Here is a 19,900-nt window from a genome sequence, read left to right as displayed (position 1 = left end):
AGTATTAGTTTCTACATTTTTTTTTCTTGTTATCAGTTGAACATGCCCACTAATATTAGTAAATACTCTTTAAACCATTTTTTAGCACATCAGAATGACCTGTTTCTGCAGCTGCAGGAAGTGATCTCTTCACTGGAAAGACATGTCCTCTCCTGGAGAAATTCTCCAGGAAATGTATCAAGGGAAGAAAGTGTGACATCCCCCTTTGATCTGTGTCCTGACGAAAAATCTGAAATCTTGCATGAATTCAACCAGGTATAATATTGTTACATATATTCCATGAGGTCTCCACTTTTTATCAATAATGTAATTTAATTGAAAATAAGTCACTGTGCAATATTGGCCTTATTTCTATGGTGCGTCATGTTCTAGTTCTCTGAATGCAGCCAGCAGTACAAACAATTGAAGTTTTTCATTCTGGTTGCCATAGTGCTTTCTAGATACAATTTCTCCCATGGTTTATACTGAATTATAGAAAGTGTTATTAGTCTGCTGATTTCTTTGGTAAATACAAGTAAATAAGTCTGATTGTTAGACAGTAGAGATGAGCGAACATTAAAATGTTCGAGGTTCGAAATTCGATTCGAACAGCCGCTCACTGTTCGAGTGTTCGAATGGGTTTCGAACCCCATTATAGTCTATGGGGAACATAAACTCGTTAAGGGGGAAACCCAAATTCGTGTCTGGAGGGTCACCAAGTCCACTATGACACCCCAGGAAATGATACCAACACCCTGGAATGACACTGGGACAGCAGGGGAAGCATGTCTGGGGGCATAAAAGTCACTTTATTTCATGGAAATCCCTGTCAGTTTGCGATTTTCGCAAGCTAACTTTTCCCCATAGAAATGCATTGGCAAGTGCTGATTGGCCAGAGTACGGAACTCGACCAATCAGCGCTGGCTCTGCTGGAGGAAGCGGAGTCTAAGATCGCTCCACACCAGTCTCCATTCAGGTCCGACCTTAGACTCCGCCTCCTCCAGCAGAGCCAGCGCTGATTGGCCGAATTCCGTACTCTGGCCAATCAGCGCTGGCCAATGCATTCTATTAGCCCGATGAAGTAGAGCTGAATGTGTGTGCTAAGCACACACATTCAGCACTGCTTCATCACGCCAATACAATGCATTAGCCAGTGCTGATTGGCCAGAGTACGGAATTCGGCCAATCAGCGCTGGCTCTGCTGGAGGAGGCGGAGTCTAAGATCGCTCCACACCAGTCTCCATTCAGGTCCGACCTTAGACTCCGCCTCCTCCGGCAGAGCCAGCGCTGATTGGCCGAAGGCTGGCCAATGCATTCCTATGCGAATGCAGAGACTTAGTAGTGCTGAGTCAGTTTTGCTCAACTACACATCTGATGCACACTCGGCACTGCTACATCAGATGTAGCAATCTGATGTAGCAGAGCCGAGGGTGCACTAGAACCCCTGTGCAAACTCAGTTCACGCTAATAGAATGCATTGGCCAGCGCTGATTGGCCAATGCATTCTATTAGCCCGATGAAGTAGAGCTGAATGTGTGTGCTAAGCACACTCATTCAGCACTGCTTCATCACGCCAATACAATGCATTAGCCAGTGCTGATTGGCCAGAGTACGGAATTCGGCCAATCAGCGCTGGCCAATGCATTCTATTAGCCCGATGAATTAGAGCTGAATGTGTGTGCTAAGCACACACATTCAGCACTGCTTCATCACGCCAATACAATGCATTAGCCAGTGCTGATTGGCCAGAGTACGGAATTCGGCCAATCAGCGCTGGCTCTGCTGGAGGAGGCGGAGTCTAAGATCGCTCCACACCAGTCTCCATTCAGGTCCGACCTTAGACTCCGCCTCCTCCAGCAGAGCCAGCGCTGATTGGCCGAATTCCGTACTCTGGCCAATCAGCACTGGCTAATGCATTGTATTGGCGTGATGAAGCAGTGCTGAATGTGTGTGCTTAGCACACACATTCAGCTCTACTTCATCGGGCTAATAGAATGCATTGGCCAGCGCTGATTGGCCGAATTCCGTACTCTGGCCAATCAGCACTGGCTAATGCATTGTATTGGCGTGATGAAGCAGTGCTGAATGTGTGTGCTTAGCACACACATTCAGCTCTACTTCATCGGGCTAATAGAATGCATTGGCCAATCAGCGCTGGCCAATGCATTCTATTAGCGTGAACTGAGTTTGCACAGGGGTTCTAGTGCACCCTCGGCTCTGCTACATCAGATTGCTACATCTGATGTAGCAGTGCCGAGTGTGCATCAGATGTGTAGTTGAGCAAAACTGACTCAGCACTGCTAAGTCTCTGCATTCGCATAGGAATGCATTGGCCAGCCTTCGGCCAATCAGCGCTGGCTCTGCCGGAGGAGGCGGAGTCTAAGGTCGGACCTGAATGGAGACTGGTGTGGAGCGATCTTAGACTCCGCCTCCTCCAGCAGAGCCAGCGCTGATTGGTCGAGTTCCGTACTCTGGCCAATCAGCACTGGCTAATGCATTGTATTGGCGTGATGAAGCAGTGCTGAATGAGTGTGCTTAGCACACACATTCAGCTCTACTTCATCAGGCTAATAGAATACATTGGCCAATCAGCGCTGGCCAATGCATTCTATTAGCTTGATGAAGCAGAGTGTGCACAAGGGTTCAAGCGCACCCTCGGCTCTGATGTAGCAGAGCCGAGGGTGCACAAGGGTTCAAGTGCACCCTCGGCTCTCCTACATCAGAGCCGAGGGTGCGCTTGAACCCTTGTGCAGCCTCGGCTCTGCTACATCAGAGCCGAGGGTGCGCTTGAACCCTTGTGCACACTCTGCTTCATCAAGCTAATAGAATGCATTGGCCAGCGCTGATTGGCCAGAGTACGGAATTCGGCCAATCAGCGCTGGCCAATGCATCCCTATGGGAAAAAGTTTATCTCACAAAAATCACAATTACACACCCGATAGAGCCCCAAAAAGTTATTTTTAATAACATTCCCCCCTAAATAAAGGTTATCCCTAGCTATCCCTGCCTGTACAGCTATCCCTGTCTCTTAGTCACAAAGTTCACATTCTCATATGACCCGGATTTGAAATCCACTATTCGTCTAAAATGGAGGTCACCTGATTTCGGCAGCCAATGACTTTTTCCAATTTTTTTCAATGCCCCCGGTGTCGTAGTTCCTGTCCCACCTCCCCTGCGCTGTTATTGGTGCAAAAAAGGCGCCAGGGAAGGTGGGAGGGGAATCGAATTTTGGCGCACTTTACCACGCGGTGTTCGATTCGATTCGAACATGGCGAACACCATGATATCCGATCGAACATGTGTTCGATAGAACACTGTTCGCTCATCTCTATTAGACAGTGTGTTGTGGCTGCATATGTATTGGGTTAATTGCTGGGGTGCACCTGTAAGTTTCCTATTTTAAGCAATGGCAAATAGAGGTGTAGCCGGGCAATTAGAAGGAATTGCATGCACCCACTAATTGTCAGACTGTACATGAACTTGCCATTACTTACAACACCTTGGCATCTAGGATGTTAAATTATGTCCGTTGTGACTAATGGGTTAAAGAGGACCTTTCACCACCTTCATCAATGCCAATTCAATAGCTGTTGCGCCACTGATTCTGGGACAGTTGGAGCAATCAATGCTGTTAGTTTTGGTGCTCTGTACTGTCATGTGGGCGGAAGCAGGCAAGGAGTGTGATTCTGAGATCTGACACTGGCTGCCTCTGATTGGAGCTCAGGAATGGCGGGGGTTAGAGAAAACAATTAAGAACTAGAATTGTTGGAGGTGTTTGGAGGTTTTTAAAAGGACATATTTGTTTTGCCTTTATAGTCAATGTTAACTGATTACAAAATCAACTTGCATGTGCCAGCCCTGTACCTTTGACGTTGCAGGACAGCTCCTGGCAAGATTGCGGGAGCTAACCTGTTCCTATTGCAGCAGTAAGCCTTGTGAAGGCTTCCAGGCCTGCTATAGGAATATTACTATTGAGGCTGGTCTATGAGACCATCGGACTCATCTTTAGGTATGAATAAAGGTCTATTTTTTTTAAAATTGCGGCCATGGACAGCTTTATAAAAGGGCGATTTGGGACACTAAACCCCAAGTATACATGGTCTGTAAGTCTATTTAAGATAGTTTTAAGCTGTGTCCTTAAGGAGTTAAATAACAGCAAAATTTGGCTATTCATAGTAGAGAAAATGTATTATAAAGTACTGTATGTATGCTGTCTATGGCAATAACAGTGTAAACTCTTTCCATACAGATTTCACTTGATGACGTTAAGGCTTTACAGTCTGAGATTACACGATTTCAAGAGAATAATGCATCACTGAGGGTCAAACTTAGGCTTACAGACAAGGAACTTGACAGGTCAAGAGCCACACTGAGCGTCTTTAAGGAGGAAAAGGACAAACTACAAATAAAGGTGCTTGCTTTGCTATGATTATAAAGATGTATCGCATGGTATACCATCATGGAAGAGCAAAGTAAAACTGTCTAGGTGCCAACAGAAAATCTCTGTGCTCCTACCATACATATTTTTTGTTTGTTGTCTTGTCTTTCTTTTTTTATGTTTACAGCTTGTATTAAAAATCATATGTAGTGAATTGCTTCCACTGGTATATATTTTGGTGGTTTTCCTTAATTTATCTCACAACTTCTACTCTTGCCCCTTGCATACAGTACTGTTTTCCAATTATCTTTACTGTCTTGTGAATCTCCAAAGACAACCTGACAGAATATCACTTTTGCTATTACAGTGGATAAACATAATGTGGTGCAATGTGAAAATAATCAAATAATGTGAACCAATTGTTTTTAGCATCAGTTTCAGAAAAGATACAGGGTGCACAATATTTTCCTCATTTTTGTATATTTTCAACTGAAATAAGGGGATTCTCCATAATGGCGAAGGCTGATTAAATAGTTTTTACAGCAAGAGCCGAGTAGATCTCAGATGTAGCAGAGCTGAGTATACGGTAAAGCAGGGACGAAGCAGAAGAGTAGATAGACGAGTCAATGTACAGTAATGCAGATGTAGCAGAGTCCAGTATACGGCACAGCAGGGAGGAAACAGAATAGTAGATACTATTGCTACATCTCCATGGATGCAGCCGGCGCGCAGGGGGTTAAGCGGCCGGACGCCGGCACAGGCTGTGTGCCGGCTGCATCCATTCATTCCTATGGGAGCGTGTTATTTGAAATGGCAGTTTCGAATAGTACTCGCTCATCTCTAGTAGCTAACATTGTTAGCTTTTTCCACAATGCTTGGCCAGTAGCAAAGCATTATGGGAAATAACCCGCGACCTCGATCATGCCTAAAAAGATCAGGATCGGAATTCCAATCACAATCGTGAAATTTACTCAATCGCCGATCGGAATCCGATCTTTTCCAATCCCGATCGCTCAACCTTAGTCAAGAGCAGTGTCATAAGGAGGTGAAGGCCCACCCCCTGTGCACCAATTGATTAAGTTGTATAAGACTTAAAAGTGGCTTCTCTATGCACAATAAGTGCTGTGTTGTGATTTGTAATGCAGACCTATTCAAGTTAATTGGGCATTGTTGCAGAACCAGTATATTGTCCTGTAGATAACGACTGTCAAGTTAAAGGCCATATATTAATCTTCTACCTTCAATCTATAATCTATCATATTTAAGATAATAGAATTTATTAATATCAGTGCTGAAGCTACTGCAGAAGAAACCATACAGAAGAAGTCACCCAATTTTAACAGAGAAAAAATAAAATAAAATCATGGATTTGGTGCCTGGGTGGTATCAAAACAATCTAAGTTTGTTTTGTAGGTGAAGAATTTACAAGATGTTCTGCAAGACAAAGATCTTTCCCCTACTACAGTATCTTCCCCTGGTAGACCTATATTGGAAGAATGTAATAGTGTTACATCTGAACATCATCATATACTGAGTGAGAAGAAGCCTCATCAGGTAAGACCTACAAGTCCAACATGACCTAAAAGAAAGGAAATAAATCAATAAAGTGTACCAATTGTTATAACTTGTTTTGCCTACATCAAATATACAGTATATGTGAATATATAAACTTTGTAATATATCAAGTTGTATCTTTCTCAAAGCTAGCAGCGTGTACTTCACCTTCTTTTACCCACAGATCTTATGTAACTGTAATCTATTTCATTCACTGATTTAATCTAGTGTATACCAGTAAATACTAGACATGCAGGATTTGGGCGCATTGAATTTCTAAGGAATTTTTCTTGTAGGAAATAAGCCTCTGCCAACAGCTTACTCCCCCTTGACCATTGAGAATATATGCACGTGTAGCCTTGCATATATGTGTAAGTGGGTGCGAAGGAATAGCATTGGCCAAGCACAATTTTACTGGAAGTTATCTAAGGTGTAGAATTTGGAGCAACATTTTAGAGCAGAGTTATCACACAGAAAAAGCCACTGTCATACATTTTGTCCATCTTTATACTGTGTGGTCTAAATTTGCACTAAGTGTTATTTACTGATTCAATGTCAGTGCTCTAGTGTAAAAAAAAAAAGTTGTAAACCTCAGGTTTGCAACTTTTAAAATTGCATTTGAGACACAAATTGTTGCAGTTGGCGTTTTTACACCGCCAATGCCACTTTCTGAAAAGGACAGGATATAATTTTTGTAAAGAAACTATCAGAAATGATACCTAAAATCTATGCCAGCTATGATAGGGTGTGCCTTCATAAATAAATCTCGCTCAATATTAGTAAGACATCTGCATCTGAGTCTCCACTCTGCACTGAGGACTTTGCTCTCTGCCAGTTTCAGTATAAAACTGGCTAAAGCCCAATGGATACCCGGCAGAGCCCATTGCAGTCTATGGGGTTCATGGTTGTCCACGGGCAACTGCTGATTTAGTGGATGGAGAGCCCAAAGCTAATGTGAACCAGGACTAAATTTGCCCCATTGTGTTAATATCTTCTGCTTTGTACATTCTTGTATATTGATTTGTTCTTTTTCTCAAACAGTCTCCTGTCTCAATAATACAGAGTGTCATTTGATATTTTCAGAACCTCCCTGGATCCTGGATTTCAGTGACATGTCCTCCTGAAATACATCCAAGTAATATGGAGTCTGAGATGAAATGGTTAAAAGGGTGAGTAAAAAAAAAGACATCAATCAATCAATCAATCAATCAATCACTCCTATGCTGTATAGTCACACTTGGCAGAGCAAGAAATATTATATTACCTTTCTAACTACTAGGTAAGACACAATGGGGGAGACTTATTAAGCAAAATGTCTAGCATGTTGGGCACCACATTTATCAATTTATGAAATATCTTCTACACTTTTTAGATACTTTTCCAACGTCAGCGAAAGAGGGTGTAGCCTCAGGAGAAAATTGTGTGGTTTCAAAGGAAAGGGCTTAGCCTTTGTGTGCCAAAAATGCGGCAAGAACTTTTAAGCCAACTAATAGGAGATATAAACCTAGGTTAGACGGTCTAAGAATATGCCAAACAGCATCAGACACTTTGATACATTTGGTGCAGTTTAAGGGTGCATTCACACTGAGTAAACGCTAGCTTATTCTGAACGTAAAACACGTTCAGAATAAGCGGCGTCTAAAGCAGCTCCATTCATTTCTATGGGAGCGGGGATACGAGCGCTCCCCATAGAAATGAATGGGCTGCTTCTTTCACTCCGTGCAGTCCCATTGAAGTGAATGGGGAGTGCCGGCGTATACGGCAAGCTCTGCTCATGCCGGAGCGTACACGCCGGCACTCCCCATTCACTTCAATGGGACTGCACGGAGTGAAAGAAGCAGCCCATTCATTTCTATGGGGAGCGCTCGTATGCCGGCTCCCATAGAAATGAATGGAGCTGCTTTAGACGCCGCTTATTCTGAACGTGTTTTACGTTCAGAATAAGCTAGCGTTTACTCAGTGTGAATGCACCCTAAGACTGCCTATTCTAAGATTCTAGCTGTTAGTGACCCAGATTTACTAATAATAAGAGTGCAAATGTAGACAGGCACTCTGAAAATGCAACAGATTTATTACAGTGGCTGGTGCTGGATGATAAATCTGGCATATCTTCACACTGTACAGTCTGCATTCATACCACCCTTTCGTTGGCTTACTTTATGCCAAAATTTTTGATGCTATTTTGTCACATTGTAGCTCCCACATCCATGTGTCGAAAAATTAGATTTCCCAAGTTGTGCCACACTGCATCAAAGATACACCACATTTACATCAGTGTCTAGTCATATCCACAATAGTAAATCTGGGACAGTATTAGTAAATCTGCCCCTATATTAATATTCATAGAACTCAGAAGTAGAAGAATAATATTGCCAATGGTTGTATTTTAGGCACCTTGACTGCTTAAAACAGTTGAATGAACAGCTCAGTGTGACTCTACGGGAGTGTAAGACTGATTCTGAAAAACTCAGTATGCACCTTGGTAAGCTGGAATCTACCTGCACAGCACTCCGACTTGGCCTGCAATCCAGGTGACTGTAATTACTATAAGAAGTGTAATTTGAAGGTGACTCTTAATGTGTAAAAAAAATTCACATTATACATTAATGGCCAGCAACAAATTCACTAGCATCTTAATTTTTTAAAGACTGCTACCATACATGGAAAGAGAATAAACATTGAAATCAACTAAACCGTTAAGGGTATGTTCTAGAGATGAGCGAATATCATTCGATTGAGTAGGTATTCGATCGAATATTACAGTATTTGACATATTCGATTTCGATCGAATACCACGTGGTAAACGCAGTAAGAATTCGTATCCCCTCCCACCTTCCCTGGTGCTTTTTTTGCACCAATAACTGGGCAGGGAAGGTGGGACAGGAAGCAGGAAAATGTAGGTATCGAAAAAAAATAGGAAAAAGTAATTGGCTGGATAAAGCAGGTAACCTCCGATTTATTAAGAATAGTGGCAGCCATATTCATGTCAGAGCGATTAGCTTCTGCTAAGCAGGAAAGCTGAAAACAAAAAGCTCTTTTCAGAGCTACACTGCAGGAAGAGTGTATATACTCAAACTTGCCAAAATTTCACAAAAGCCCTTTTTAGGGATCAAATTGATTACAAGTGGTATACACTATATATCTGTATCATAGGGGTGAGAATAAAGCTTCATACTGTCATCACCTGTACACATCTGCACAAAGGGACGAGGACGGGGACATTGAAATCCAGCTGGGGATCCAGGCCACAGTCGAGCTACTGCGGATCCAATGGCTACTGGAGAGGGGAAGCCAGCAGTGCCCCCTCGTCATTAGCACAAAGGGATGGGGATGATAAAGGGGGCGTGGAAATCCAGCTGGGGATCCAGGCCACAGTCGAGCCACTGCAGATCTAATTAGCTACTGGAGAGGGGCAGCCAGCAGTGCCACAATGTCAAGCAGGGTGCAGGGTACCCAGCTGAGGAGGCCTGAGCACCAGGAACCGATGTTACAGTGGATAGCAGATATTGCTTTCAGCGGCATTTGCACCAGCCAGTCAGCCACTACCTCCAGGTGTGTAGTAACACAACAGTCTGCCTCTCCTGGCGATGTAGTGGCTGTGGACCTGCAGCCGGCATGTCCCATCAACAGTACTAATGATAAGACACAGTTCCATGTTTCTGTGCCAGCTCACAAGTTCATCGTCCTCTTTGTCATCGTGCTCCTCCTCTTCCTCTTCCCCTTCCTGTTTTAGGGCTCACCCCAAGGGCCTGAAAATTATTGTTTTAGGGCTCACCCCAAGGGCCTTACAAATAATGTTTTAGGCTCACCCCCAAGGGCCTTACAAATAATGTTTTAGGGCTCACCCCAAGGGCCAAAAACTAAAACTCTGCTGATTAAAGGCTCAACTCACCCAAAGGGCCAAAAACTAAAACTCTGCTGGTACAAGGCTCAACTCACCCAAAGGGCCAAAAACTAAAACTCTGCTGGTACAAGGCTCAATTCACCCAAAGGGCCAAAAACTCTGCTACTACAAGGCTCAACTCACTTTAAGGGTGCATTCACACTGAGTAAACGCTAGCTTATTTTGTAGAGTAAAATTACACTTGTAAATTTTGCTATCCCATTGACTTCAATGATATTTTTTTACAAGTGTAAAAATACGCCTGTAAAAAATACTCCTTTAAAAATACGCCTGTAAAATGTCATTGAAGTCAATGGGATAGCAAAATTTACAAGTGTAATTTTACTCTACATAATAAGCTAGCGTTTACTCAGTGTGAATGTACCCTAAGGGTGCATTCACACTGAGTAAACGCTAGCTTATTCTGAACGTAAAACACGTTCAGAATAAGCGGCGTCTAAAGCAGCTCCATTCATTTCTATGGGAGCGGGGATACGAGCGCTCCCCATAGAAATGAATGGGCTGCTTCTTTCACTCCGAGCAGTCCCATTGAAGTGAATGGGGAGTGCCGGCGTATACGGCAAGCTCTGCTCATGCCGGAGCGTACACGCCGGCACTCCCCATTCACTTCAATGGGACTGCACGGAGTGAAAGAAGCAGCCCATTCATTTCTATGGGGAGCGCTCGTATCCCCGCTCCCATAGAAATGAATGGAGCTGCTTTAGACGCCGCTTATTCTGAACGTGTTTTACGTTCAGAATAAGCTAGCGTTTACTCAGTGTGAATTCACCCTAAGGGTGCATTCACACTGAGTAAACGCTAGCTTATTTTGTAGAGTAAAATTACACTTGTAAATTTTGCTATCCCATTGACTTCAATGACATTTTACAGGCGTATTTTTACAGGCGTATTTTTTACAGGCGTATTTTTTACAGGCGTATTTTTACACTTGTAAAAAAATATCATTGAAGGCAATGGGATAGCAAAATTTACAAGTGTAATTTTACTCTACAAAATAAGCTAGCGTTTACTCAGTGTGAATGCACCCTTAGGGCGTAAAACTCTGCTGGTACAAGGCTCAACTCACCCAAAGGGCCCACAACACTGCTGGTTAAAGGCTCAACTCACCCAAATGGCCAAAAACTCTGCTGCTACAAGGCTCAACTCACCTCAAGAGCCAAAAATTCTACTGGTAAAAGGCTCAACTCACATCAAGGGCCAAAAACACTGCTGGTGCAAGGATCAATTCACCCAAAGGGCCAATAACTAATACTCTGCTGGTAAAAGGCTCAACTCACTTCAAGGGCTTAATACTCTGCTGGTACAAGGCTCAACTCACCCCAAGGGCCTGAAGCTAAGTTTGGGAGGGCTCACCCCAAGGGCCTGAGAAGTAAATTTTTGTATGGCTCAGCTTAAGGGCCTCTAACTTAATTTGGAAGGGCTCACGTGAAGGGCCAGAAAAGTAATTTTTGGAGGTCTCACCACATCACTCACACACACACATAAACAATGACAGTTAAAGGTGGGGGCTGTTGGATTTCCCATTGCTTATGTCATCTCTGGTTGTCATGGGCAACGTGATTTAAAGGGGTGCATGCTAATGTTTCTTTAGCTTAAAATTTGTGTTTCTGTCCATACTAATGTAGAGGAAAGAAGGTTTCCAAGTATTTTTCCACTTTCCATATTGAGTTTGGAGTGTCTAGTTGATAGGCTGTGACAGTGGGATAATCCTGGGACTTAGGTGTGTTAGATGCACCCAGGCATGCTTCCCCTGAGTCAGCTGAGGAATCCACGGGAAGTTAGGGCATGTCGCTTTTTCCCGCTAGCGGGAAAAAAAGTGTACGACTCTTATAATAATAATTATTATTATTATTGTTTATTTATATAGCACCTTTAATTGGTGCTTTACATTTGGGGGTTTATATACAAGATATATAGACAAATAGACTGGCACAGTGGGATAGAGGGCACTGCCCGCAAGGGCTTACAATCTATGAGAGAAGGGGGATAGAGCCAGAAGGTGAGGGGAGGGACTGTTCAGATGGTGATGTGGTGACATAGTATTATTGGAGGTTGTAGGCCTTCCTGAATAGGTGAGTATTCAGGGCCTTTGAAGCCTGTGCTGGTTTTGGAATTCGCTGCGTGTCATCATCGTGGTTGTTACCGAAAAGCGGGTATGGGATTCACTAGAATCCCATCCACTTTGCTCTGACTGTAAAATGCCACGATTTGTTCAGCAGCATTTCTAGTGGGGGCAAATTAAGGCATTTACGCCACATGGGGCCCTGACCTTTAGGGTGCATTCACACGGAGTAAAGTGCCGCGTGATATGATCGTATACGCGGCTCCCATAGAAATGAATGGGAAGTGTTCGGCAGCCCTGCTGTAGCGCCGGCGTGTACAGCTGTGATACACGCTGGCGTTACGTAGTGTGAATGCACCCTTAGACAGATTTTGCTTTCCAATGCCCAGTGAAATTAATTTGAGGCAGTAAAACAACGGTAGCTGTTTTCTGCAGTGGTTTTTGCAAAAAATGCTCCAAAAAAGTGTTACAGATTTTTCTGCATGTCATTCATTTTAATGGGGGTTTGCAAGTACAGAAAGCAATCTGAGTAAATAGAGAAAACACAAAAAGTCCCACCTCCATACCAAGAAGTCCAGTGGCAGTACAGCCAATACAATAGGGGCGTGGAAAACACTAAAAAAATTGCAAAGAGAGGGAAAATTAGCCTCACAGCATTGCCGTACAAGCAGGTAAACCACATGCATTTAATAATTATTTATAGCTGTCCCCTAGAGAACTCCTTTAATGGCCAAACTACCCTCTGTCCTTAAACGGTTAAGTAAAATGTCTTAAATAAAGGATAAATGCGGAGCTACAAATTAAGCTGGGTATGGAATGCAGTATATTGTAATATTTATTGAATTGTGACATATACTCTTAAAGCTGACTTATATTTCATTGAAAATGATTTGACTGTGTAAACAACTAGTAATCTCTACTGTCTATCAATTCTCAGTGAGAGATGTCTGAAGACGTATAGTGTGTTGCTAGCTCTTGCAGAAGCAAAGCAAGAAATCATGCTTGGTCAGGTATCATCAGGGGACATCTTGAACTCAGGTACTACATTAGTCCTTCTGTTAGCATTTAATCAGTTCCATCCTTATTAGAGAAAATAGAAATGTAACTTTGTTGGCAATTTCAATATAAATTTCCCAGTGGTGAAGCTTGTAACCTGTTTTAGAGATGCGTTCTAAAAAAATAATGTGTGGTATACAAATGGCATGTACTGTATACAAAAACAGGTAAGTGTATTCAGCTCACCCCATTCATTGTCTGTAATCCAGTCTCAGTGTGCTCGGATACCAGCGGACCCAACCGGTTACACAATTCCAAGAAGGTTTTAGAGGTTTTGAAAGAGGAACTACATACCATAGAAAGTCAACTCAAAGAGTTTGAAAAGGATACAAATTTTGACACATGTAAATCCAAGATTGAAAAAAAGATTGATGATATGGAGAATATGATCATGGAGAGGAAAAAGAAAAAATTTGTCAGAGACTCTAATGATTATTCAAATGATACAGTATACTTGAATAAAACACCAAGACAAGGACATTTGAGATCGATTTTGAAAAATAAAAATGACATAAATAGAAAAGTTTCATTTTCATCATCGGAACATAGTTCTGATCGTTCTGATCGGTCCGGTTTTTCATATGGAGAAAACACGTATTCAGACACTTCTGCGGTATCTATACCACATGATACAAAAAGACAAAGATGGGGAAGGAATAAAGGAGAGTCAAAAAACGACCACGGAGAGCGGGGAGGAAACATAAGACCAAGGTCAAGATATTTCACTCGCTCCAACAAAAACTTCCATCATGTATAGACACTGACGACTCCAAAGCTTTATATACTTTGGAAAAATATGATAATGTGGTAAATCTTTCTTCATGTGTTTTGTCAGAAGAGGAATTGAAATTACTTTCAAGAGGATTGGGATTCGTACCCAATGAAGATTTCGATTTCTTTAATACAATCTTGGATATTAATAAATTTGTCAGACTCTTGACTGTGAAAAAACATTTCTTTACCTCCGATAAGGAAAATCCCAGTAGTTTGGAACATAGTGATAGCGATAGCGGTGTTGTTGACCAAGAAAATATGTTTATTGATTTGGGGTTTAAGGAACAAACTGCCTTATTGAGTCTGTTGCAATTACAAGAAACTAATATTCCATATAATGATCAGTCTATACAGTGGGTTGGAGCTGATGGCTCCAATCCTTCTTTTTATCCCTTGGGGTCCCGGACTCCCACCTATGCGCTGTTTCAACAGGCTATGGAACGGGACCTCGGGACCCTAAGGGATTCGATATTACAGCAACAAAAAAAGAAGAAGAATATGTCTAAAAAAGAATATGAAGCTATGATAAAACTTAGTAAGAACGAAGACATAGTTATTAAGAAATCTGATAAAGATGGAAAGGTAGTGTTAATGAATAAATCTGACTATAGAGATGCATGTTTAGATACAGTCCTATGAAAAAGTTTGGGCACCCCTATTAATCTTAATCATTTTTAGTTCTAAATATTTTGGTGTTTGCAACAGCCATTTCAGTTTGATATATCTAATAACTGATGGACACAGTAATATTTCAGGATTGAAATGAGGTTTATTGTACTAACAGAAAATGCGCAATATGCATTAAACCAAAATTTGACCGGTGCAAAAATATGGGCACCTCAACAGAAAAGTGACATTAATATTTAGTACATCCTCCTTTTGCAAAGATAACAGCCTCTAGTCGCTTCCTGTAGCTTTTAATCAGTTCCTGGATCCTGGATGAAGGTATTTTGGACCATTTCTTTCTACAAAACAATTCAAGTTCAGTTAAGTTTGATGGTCGCCGAACATGGACAGCCCGCTCTCAAATGATCTGAAAACAAAGATTGTTCAACATAGTTGTTCAGGGGAAGGATACAAAACGTTGTCTCAGAGATTTAACCTGTCAGTTTCCACTGTGAGGAACATAGTAAGGAAATGGAAGACCACAGGGACAGTTCTTGTTAAGCCCAGAAGTGGCAGGCCAAGAAAAATATCAGAAAGGCAGAGAAGAAGAATGGTGAGAACAGTCAAGGACAATCCACAGACCACCTCCAAAGAGCTGCAGCATCATCTTGCTGCAGATGGTGTCACTGTGCATCGGTCAACTATACAGCGCACTTTGCACAAATAGAAGCTGTATGGGAGAGTGATGAGAAAGAAGCCGTTTCTGCACGTACGCCACAAATAGAGTTGCCTGAGGTATGAAAAAGCACATTTGGACAAGACAGCTTCATTTTGGAAACAAAAATTGAGTTGTTTGGTTATAAAAAAAGGCGTTATGCATGGCGTCCAAAAAGAAACAGCATTCCAAGAAAAACACATGCTACCCACTGTAAAATTTGGTGGAGGTTCCATCATGCTTTGGGGCTGTGTGGCCAATGCCGGCATCGGGAATCTTGTTAAAGTTGAGGGTCGCATGGATTCCACTCAGTATCAGCAGATTCTTGAGAATAATGTTCAAGAATCAGTGACAAAGTTGAAGTTACGCCGGGGATGGATATTTCAGCAACACAATGATCCAAAACACCGCTCCAAATCCTCAGGCATTCATGCAGAGGAACAATTACAATGTTCTGGAATGGCCATCCCAGTCCCCAGACCTGAATATCATTGAACATCTGTGGGATGATTTGAAGCGGGCTGTCCATGCTCGGCGACCATCTAACTTAACTGAACTTGAATTGTTTGTCCAAAATACCTTTATCCAGGATCCAGGAACTGATTAAAAGCTACAGGAAGCGACTAGAGGCTGTTATCTTTGCAAAAGGAGGATCTACTAAATATTAATGTCACTTTTCTGTTGAGGTGCCCATACTTTTGCACCGGTCAAATTTTGGTTTAATGCATATTGCACATTTTCTGTTAGTACAATAAACCTCATTTCAATCCTGAAATATTACTGTGTCCATCAGTTATTAGATATATCAAACTGAAATGGCTGTTGCAAATACCAAAATATTTAGAACTAAAAATGATTAAGATTAATAGGGGTGCCCAAACTTTTTCATAGGACTGTATATTAAAGGACGAGACAACTTACAAACAACTTAAAACTAATCCAACAGAGGTTTTTTCAGGGGCTTTGACAAAATTGATTACTAAAGGGGTCAAATTAGGTATATTTTCAGAGAACCAATCCAAACATTTAATTCCACAATTCCCAGTCTTGCCAATATTCCACGGACTCCCGAAAACTCATAAAAATCAGAAATTTCCCCCCCTTCGTCCCATCGTGGCAGGGATGGGATCTATAAATGAAAATATTTGTTCATGGGTTGACAGGCTTTTACAGCCTTTGGTGAACCGTATACCTGGATATGTTCGGGATACAAAGATGCTGTTAAATGTTTTCAAAGATATAATGTGGGATGAAAAATATATATGGGTCACGAGTGACATACAGTCCTTTTATTCTAACATACCACATTCGTTAGCTCTTAGGGCATTGTCATTTCATCTGGAGAGATATAGTAAGTACTCTGATTGTCTATGCGAATACATAATAGAGGTAACGGAATTTTTGTTAACCCATAATTTTTTTCTTTTTGATAATCAGTTTTTTCTACAAATTAAAGGGGCCCCTATGGGGGCTCCCTTCTCACCTTCGCTCGCGAATCTCACGCTAGCATGGTGGGAGGAATTATTCATATTTACATCTGTTAATCCTTTTTTTGACAGGTTAGTCTGGTACGGACGCTACATAGATGATGTGCTCATCATATGGAGTGGGTCAGTAGCGTCCATACCAGACCTTATTGAATTTTTCAATTCTAACCCTATGGGTTTGAGTTTTACCTTTTCATGTGACTCGTACCAGGTTTCGTTTCTGGACATATGTCTTATGGGTAATAAAGATACAGGTAAGATAGATACTAGTTTGTATAGAAAAAGTACTATGGGAAACACATTATTGAGAGCAGATAGTCAACACCCAAATCATACAATAAAATCTATCCCTGTAGGTGAGATAATTCGTACTAAAAGAGCATGTTCTTCTGATACTATATACAAGGAACAATTGGGTATCACATTGGATAGGTTACGTTGTAGAAAATATCCGAAATGGAGTTTAGAAAGGGCAGTTAAGATAGGAGATGAAAAGACACGTGACTCATTATTGGTTGAAAAAACCGCAGGAAAGAGCAAAAGGGATGGTAGATTGACATTTTCGATTCCCTTTAGTAATCAGTTCTCAGCGATTAAAAAAATCTTCTATAAAAACCTTCCGATCTTGCAACAAGATCCAATAACCAACAAAATTATAGAGGAAGGAATACAAGTGGTAGCTAGAAGAGGGAATTCTTTGGGTAGTAGATTGTCACCAAGTTTATTTACTCAGAACAAAGTAGTTTCCAATACGTGGTTAACTATAAAAGGATTTTTTCCGTGTGGAATGAGTCGTTGTAATATGTGTAAATTTGTAAAGAAAACTGACAGATTTGTGAATAGGGATCAACAGAAAGTATATTATATCAAAAAACATCTTAATTGTAACAGTCAATATGTTGTATATGTGGTAGAGTGTACGGTTTGTAAAATCTTATATGTTGGATGCACTATTCGGAGTTTAAAGATCCGTATCTCTGAGCACATAACAGACAGTACAAAAAATGAAGAGAATATTTCCAGTTTATCAAAACATTTTCAAGTAGTGCATGGAGGCAATACTAGTACACTAAAATTTTATGCCATTGAACAGATCCCAAAATTGATTAGAGGTGGTGATAGGAGGAAAAAATTGTTGATTAGAGAAGCATTTTGGATAATGACCTTAGGTACAAGATTCCCTTCAGGTCTTAATATCCGTTCAGATCTATCATATATTTATTAAATACTCACCTTGTTTGTATTAAGTAGTTGTATTTTGAAGTCCCGGAGATAAGGTGTTTGGTTACGGGTCCAGATTAAACTACATTTCCCTACATGCTCCGCTCGATAATATGATAGTCACATGATCGGACTATTTCGTATTACATAAGTGTATAGTCTAGAGGCGGTGAGATCATGTGACTAAGAATGTTGAATTATGGGTAATCACGTGACTGAGGGAGCATGGATGTGGAATTTATACTGAATATGCTAAATCGGAAGAAGGTAAGGACCATATACTTAAGTTTTTTATAAGATTTGGAACAAACAAGTATGTGAAGCTAGGTTTGGGATAGAGTTAACATATAAATATGCGTCTGGCTTATAAACTAGAGTGCCTTGGATAAATAGGGAGATTTAAATATTTGTCTGTCATTAATATGAAATAACGCTATGGATAACGCATAATGTGTATACTAATAGAGATGAGCGAACAGTGTTCTATCGAACTCATGTTCGATCGGATATTAGGCTGTTCGGCATGATCGAATCGAATCAAACACCGCGTGGTAAAGTGCGCCATTACTCGATTCCCCTCCCACCTTCCCTGGCGCCTTTTTTGCTCCAATAACAGCGCAGGGTAGGTGGGACAGGAACTACGACACCGGTGACGTTGAGAAAAGTAGGCAAAACCCATTGGCTGCCGAAAACATGTGACCTCTAATTTAAAAGAACAGCGCCGCCCAGGTTCGCGTCATTCTGAGCTTGCAATTCACCGAGGACGGAGGCTTCCGTCCAGCTAGCTAGGGCTTAGATTCTGGGTAGGCAGGGACAGGCTAGGATAGGAAGGAGAAGACAACCACAACAGCTCTTGTAAGAGCTAAATTCCAGGGAGAAGCTTGTCAGTGTAACGTGGCACTGACGGGCTCAATCGCCGCAACCCAGCTTTCCCAGGATCCTGAATGGAATACACTGTCAGTGTATTCCCGTATACCCGATATATACCCCCGATACCTGTTCCAACGGTGTGCCCCCCCACCTTCACCCCAGAAATACCCTGCAAGTCCCCTAGCAATAGAATTGGGGCTATATACACCCACTATTTTTGCTACTGCCATATAGTGCCATTGTCTGACTGGGAATTCAAAGAATATATTGGGGTTACGTGCACCCACAATTTTTACTACTGGTATACAGTGCCAGTTTCTGACTGGGAATTCAAAGAATATATTGGGGTTATAAATACCCTCATTTCTTGCTACTGCCATATAGTGCCAGTTTCTGACTGGTAATTCAAAGAATATATTGGGGTTACGTGCACCCACAATTTTTACTACTGGTATACAGTGCCATTGTCTGACTGGGAATTCAAAGAATATATTGGGGTTACGTGCACCCACAATTTTTACTACTGGTATACAGTGCCAGTTTCTGACTGGGAATTCAAAGAATATATTGGGGTTACAAATACCCTCATTTCTTGCTACTGCCATATAGTGCCAGTTTCTGACTGGTAATTCAAAGAATATATTGGGGTTACGTGCACCCACAATTTTTACTACTGGTATACAGTGCCATTGTCTGACTGGGAATTCAAAGAATATATTGGGGTTATAAATACCCTCATTTCTTGCTACTGCCATATAGTGCCAGTTTCTGACTGGGAATTCAAAGAATATATTGGGGTTACGTGCACCCACAATTTTTACTACTGGTATACAGTGCCATTGTCTGACTGGGAATTCAAAGAATATATTGGGGTTATAAATACCCTCATTTCTTGCTACTGGTATATAGTGCCATTGTCTGACTGGGAATTCAAAGAATATATTGGGGTTACGTGCACCCACAATTTTTACTACTGGTATACAGTGCCAGTTTCTGACTGGGAATTCAAAGAATATATTGGGGTTACAAATACCCTCATTTCTTGCTACTGCCATATAGTGCCAGTTTCTGACTGGGAATTCAAAGAATATATTGGGGTTACGTGCACCCACAATTTTTACTACTGGTATACAGTGCCAGTTTCTGACTGGGAATTCAAAGAATATATTGGGGTTACAAATACCCTCATTTCTTGCTACTGCCATATAGTGCCAGTTTCTGACTAGTAATTCAAAGAATATATTGGGGTTACGTGCACCCACAATTTTTACTACTGGTATACAGTGCCATTGTC

The 19,900-nt window shown here is 41.5% G+C and overlaps 1 protein-coding gene across 1 annotated transcript in view; it reads left to right on the top strand.

The window, feature by feature from the left end:
* The window catches only part of USHBP1 (USH1 protein network component harmonin binding protein 1), a 69,453-nt gene that overhangs the window by 10,885 nt on the left and 38,668 nt on the right, over positions 1-19,900 (top strand). The window contains exons 3-8 of the mRNA XM_075281316.1: positions 86-255; positions 4,229-4,390; positions 5,771-5,911; positions 6,995-7,080; positions 8,302-8,442; positions 12,815-12,915. Of these exons, the coding sequence (XP_075137417.1) occupies positions 86-255; positions 4,229-4,390; positions 5,771-5,911; positions 6,995-7,080; positions 8,302-8,442; positions 12,815-12,915 (801 nt within the window). The remainder of the gene's footprint in view (positions 1-85; positions 256-4,228; positions 4,391-5,770; positions 5,912-6,994; positions 7,081-8,301; positions 8,443-12,814; positions 12,916-19,900) is intronic.

Source organism: Leptodactylus fuscus, chromosome 1, assembly GCF_031893055.1.
Source record: "Leptodactylus fuscus isolate aLepFus1 chromosome 1, aLepFus1.hap2, whole genome shotgun sequence".
NCBI classification, from domain to species: Eukaryota; Metazoa; Chordata; class Amphibia; order Anura; family Leptodactylidae; genus Leptodactylus; species Leptodactylus fuscus.
Note: the sequence above shows the minus strand (reverse complement) of the source record. Positions and strands in the feature narration are given on the sequence as shown.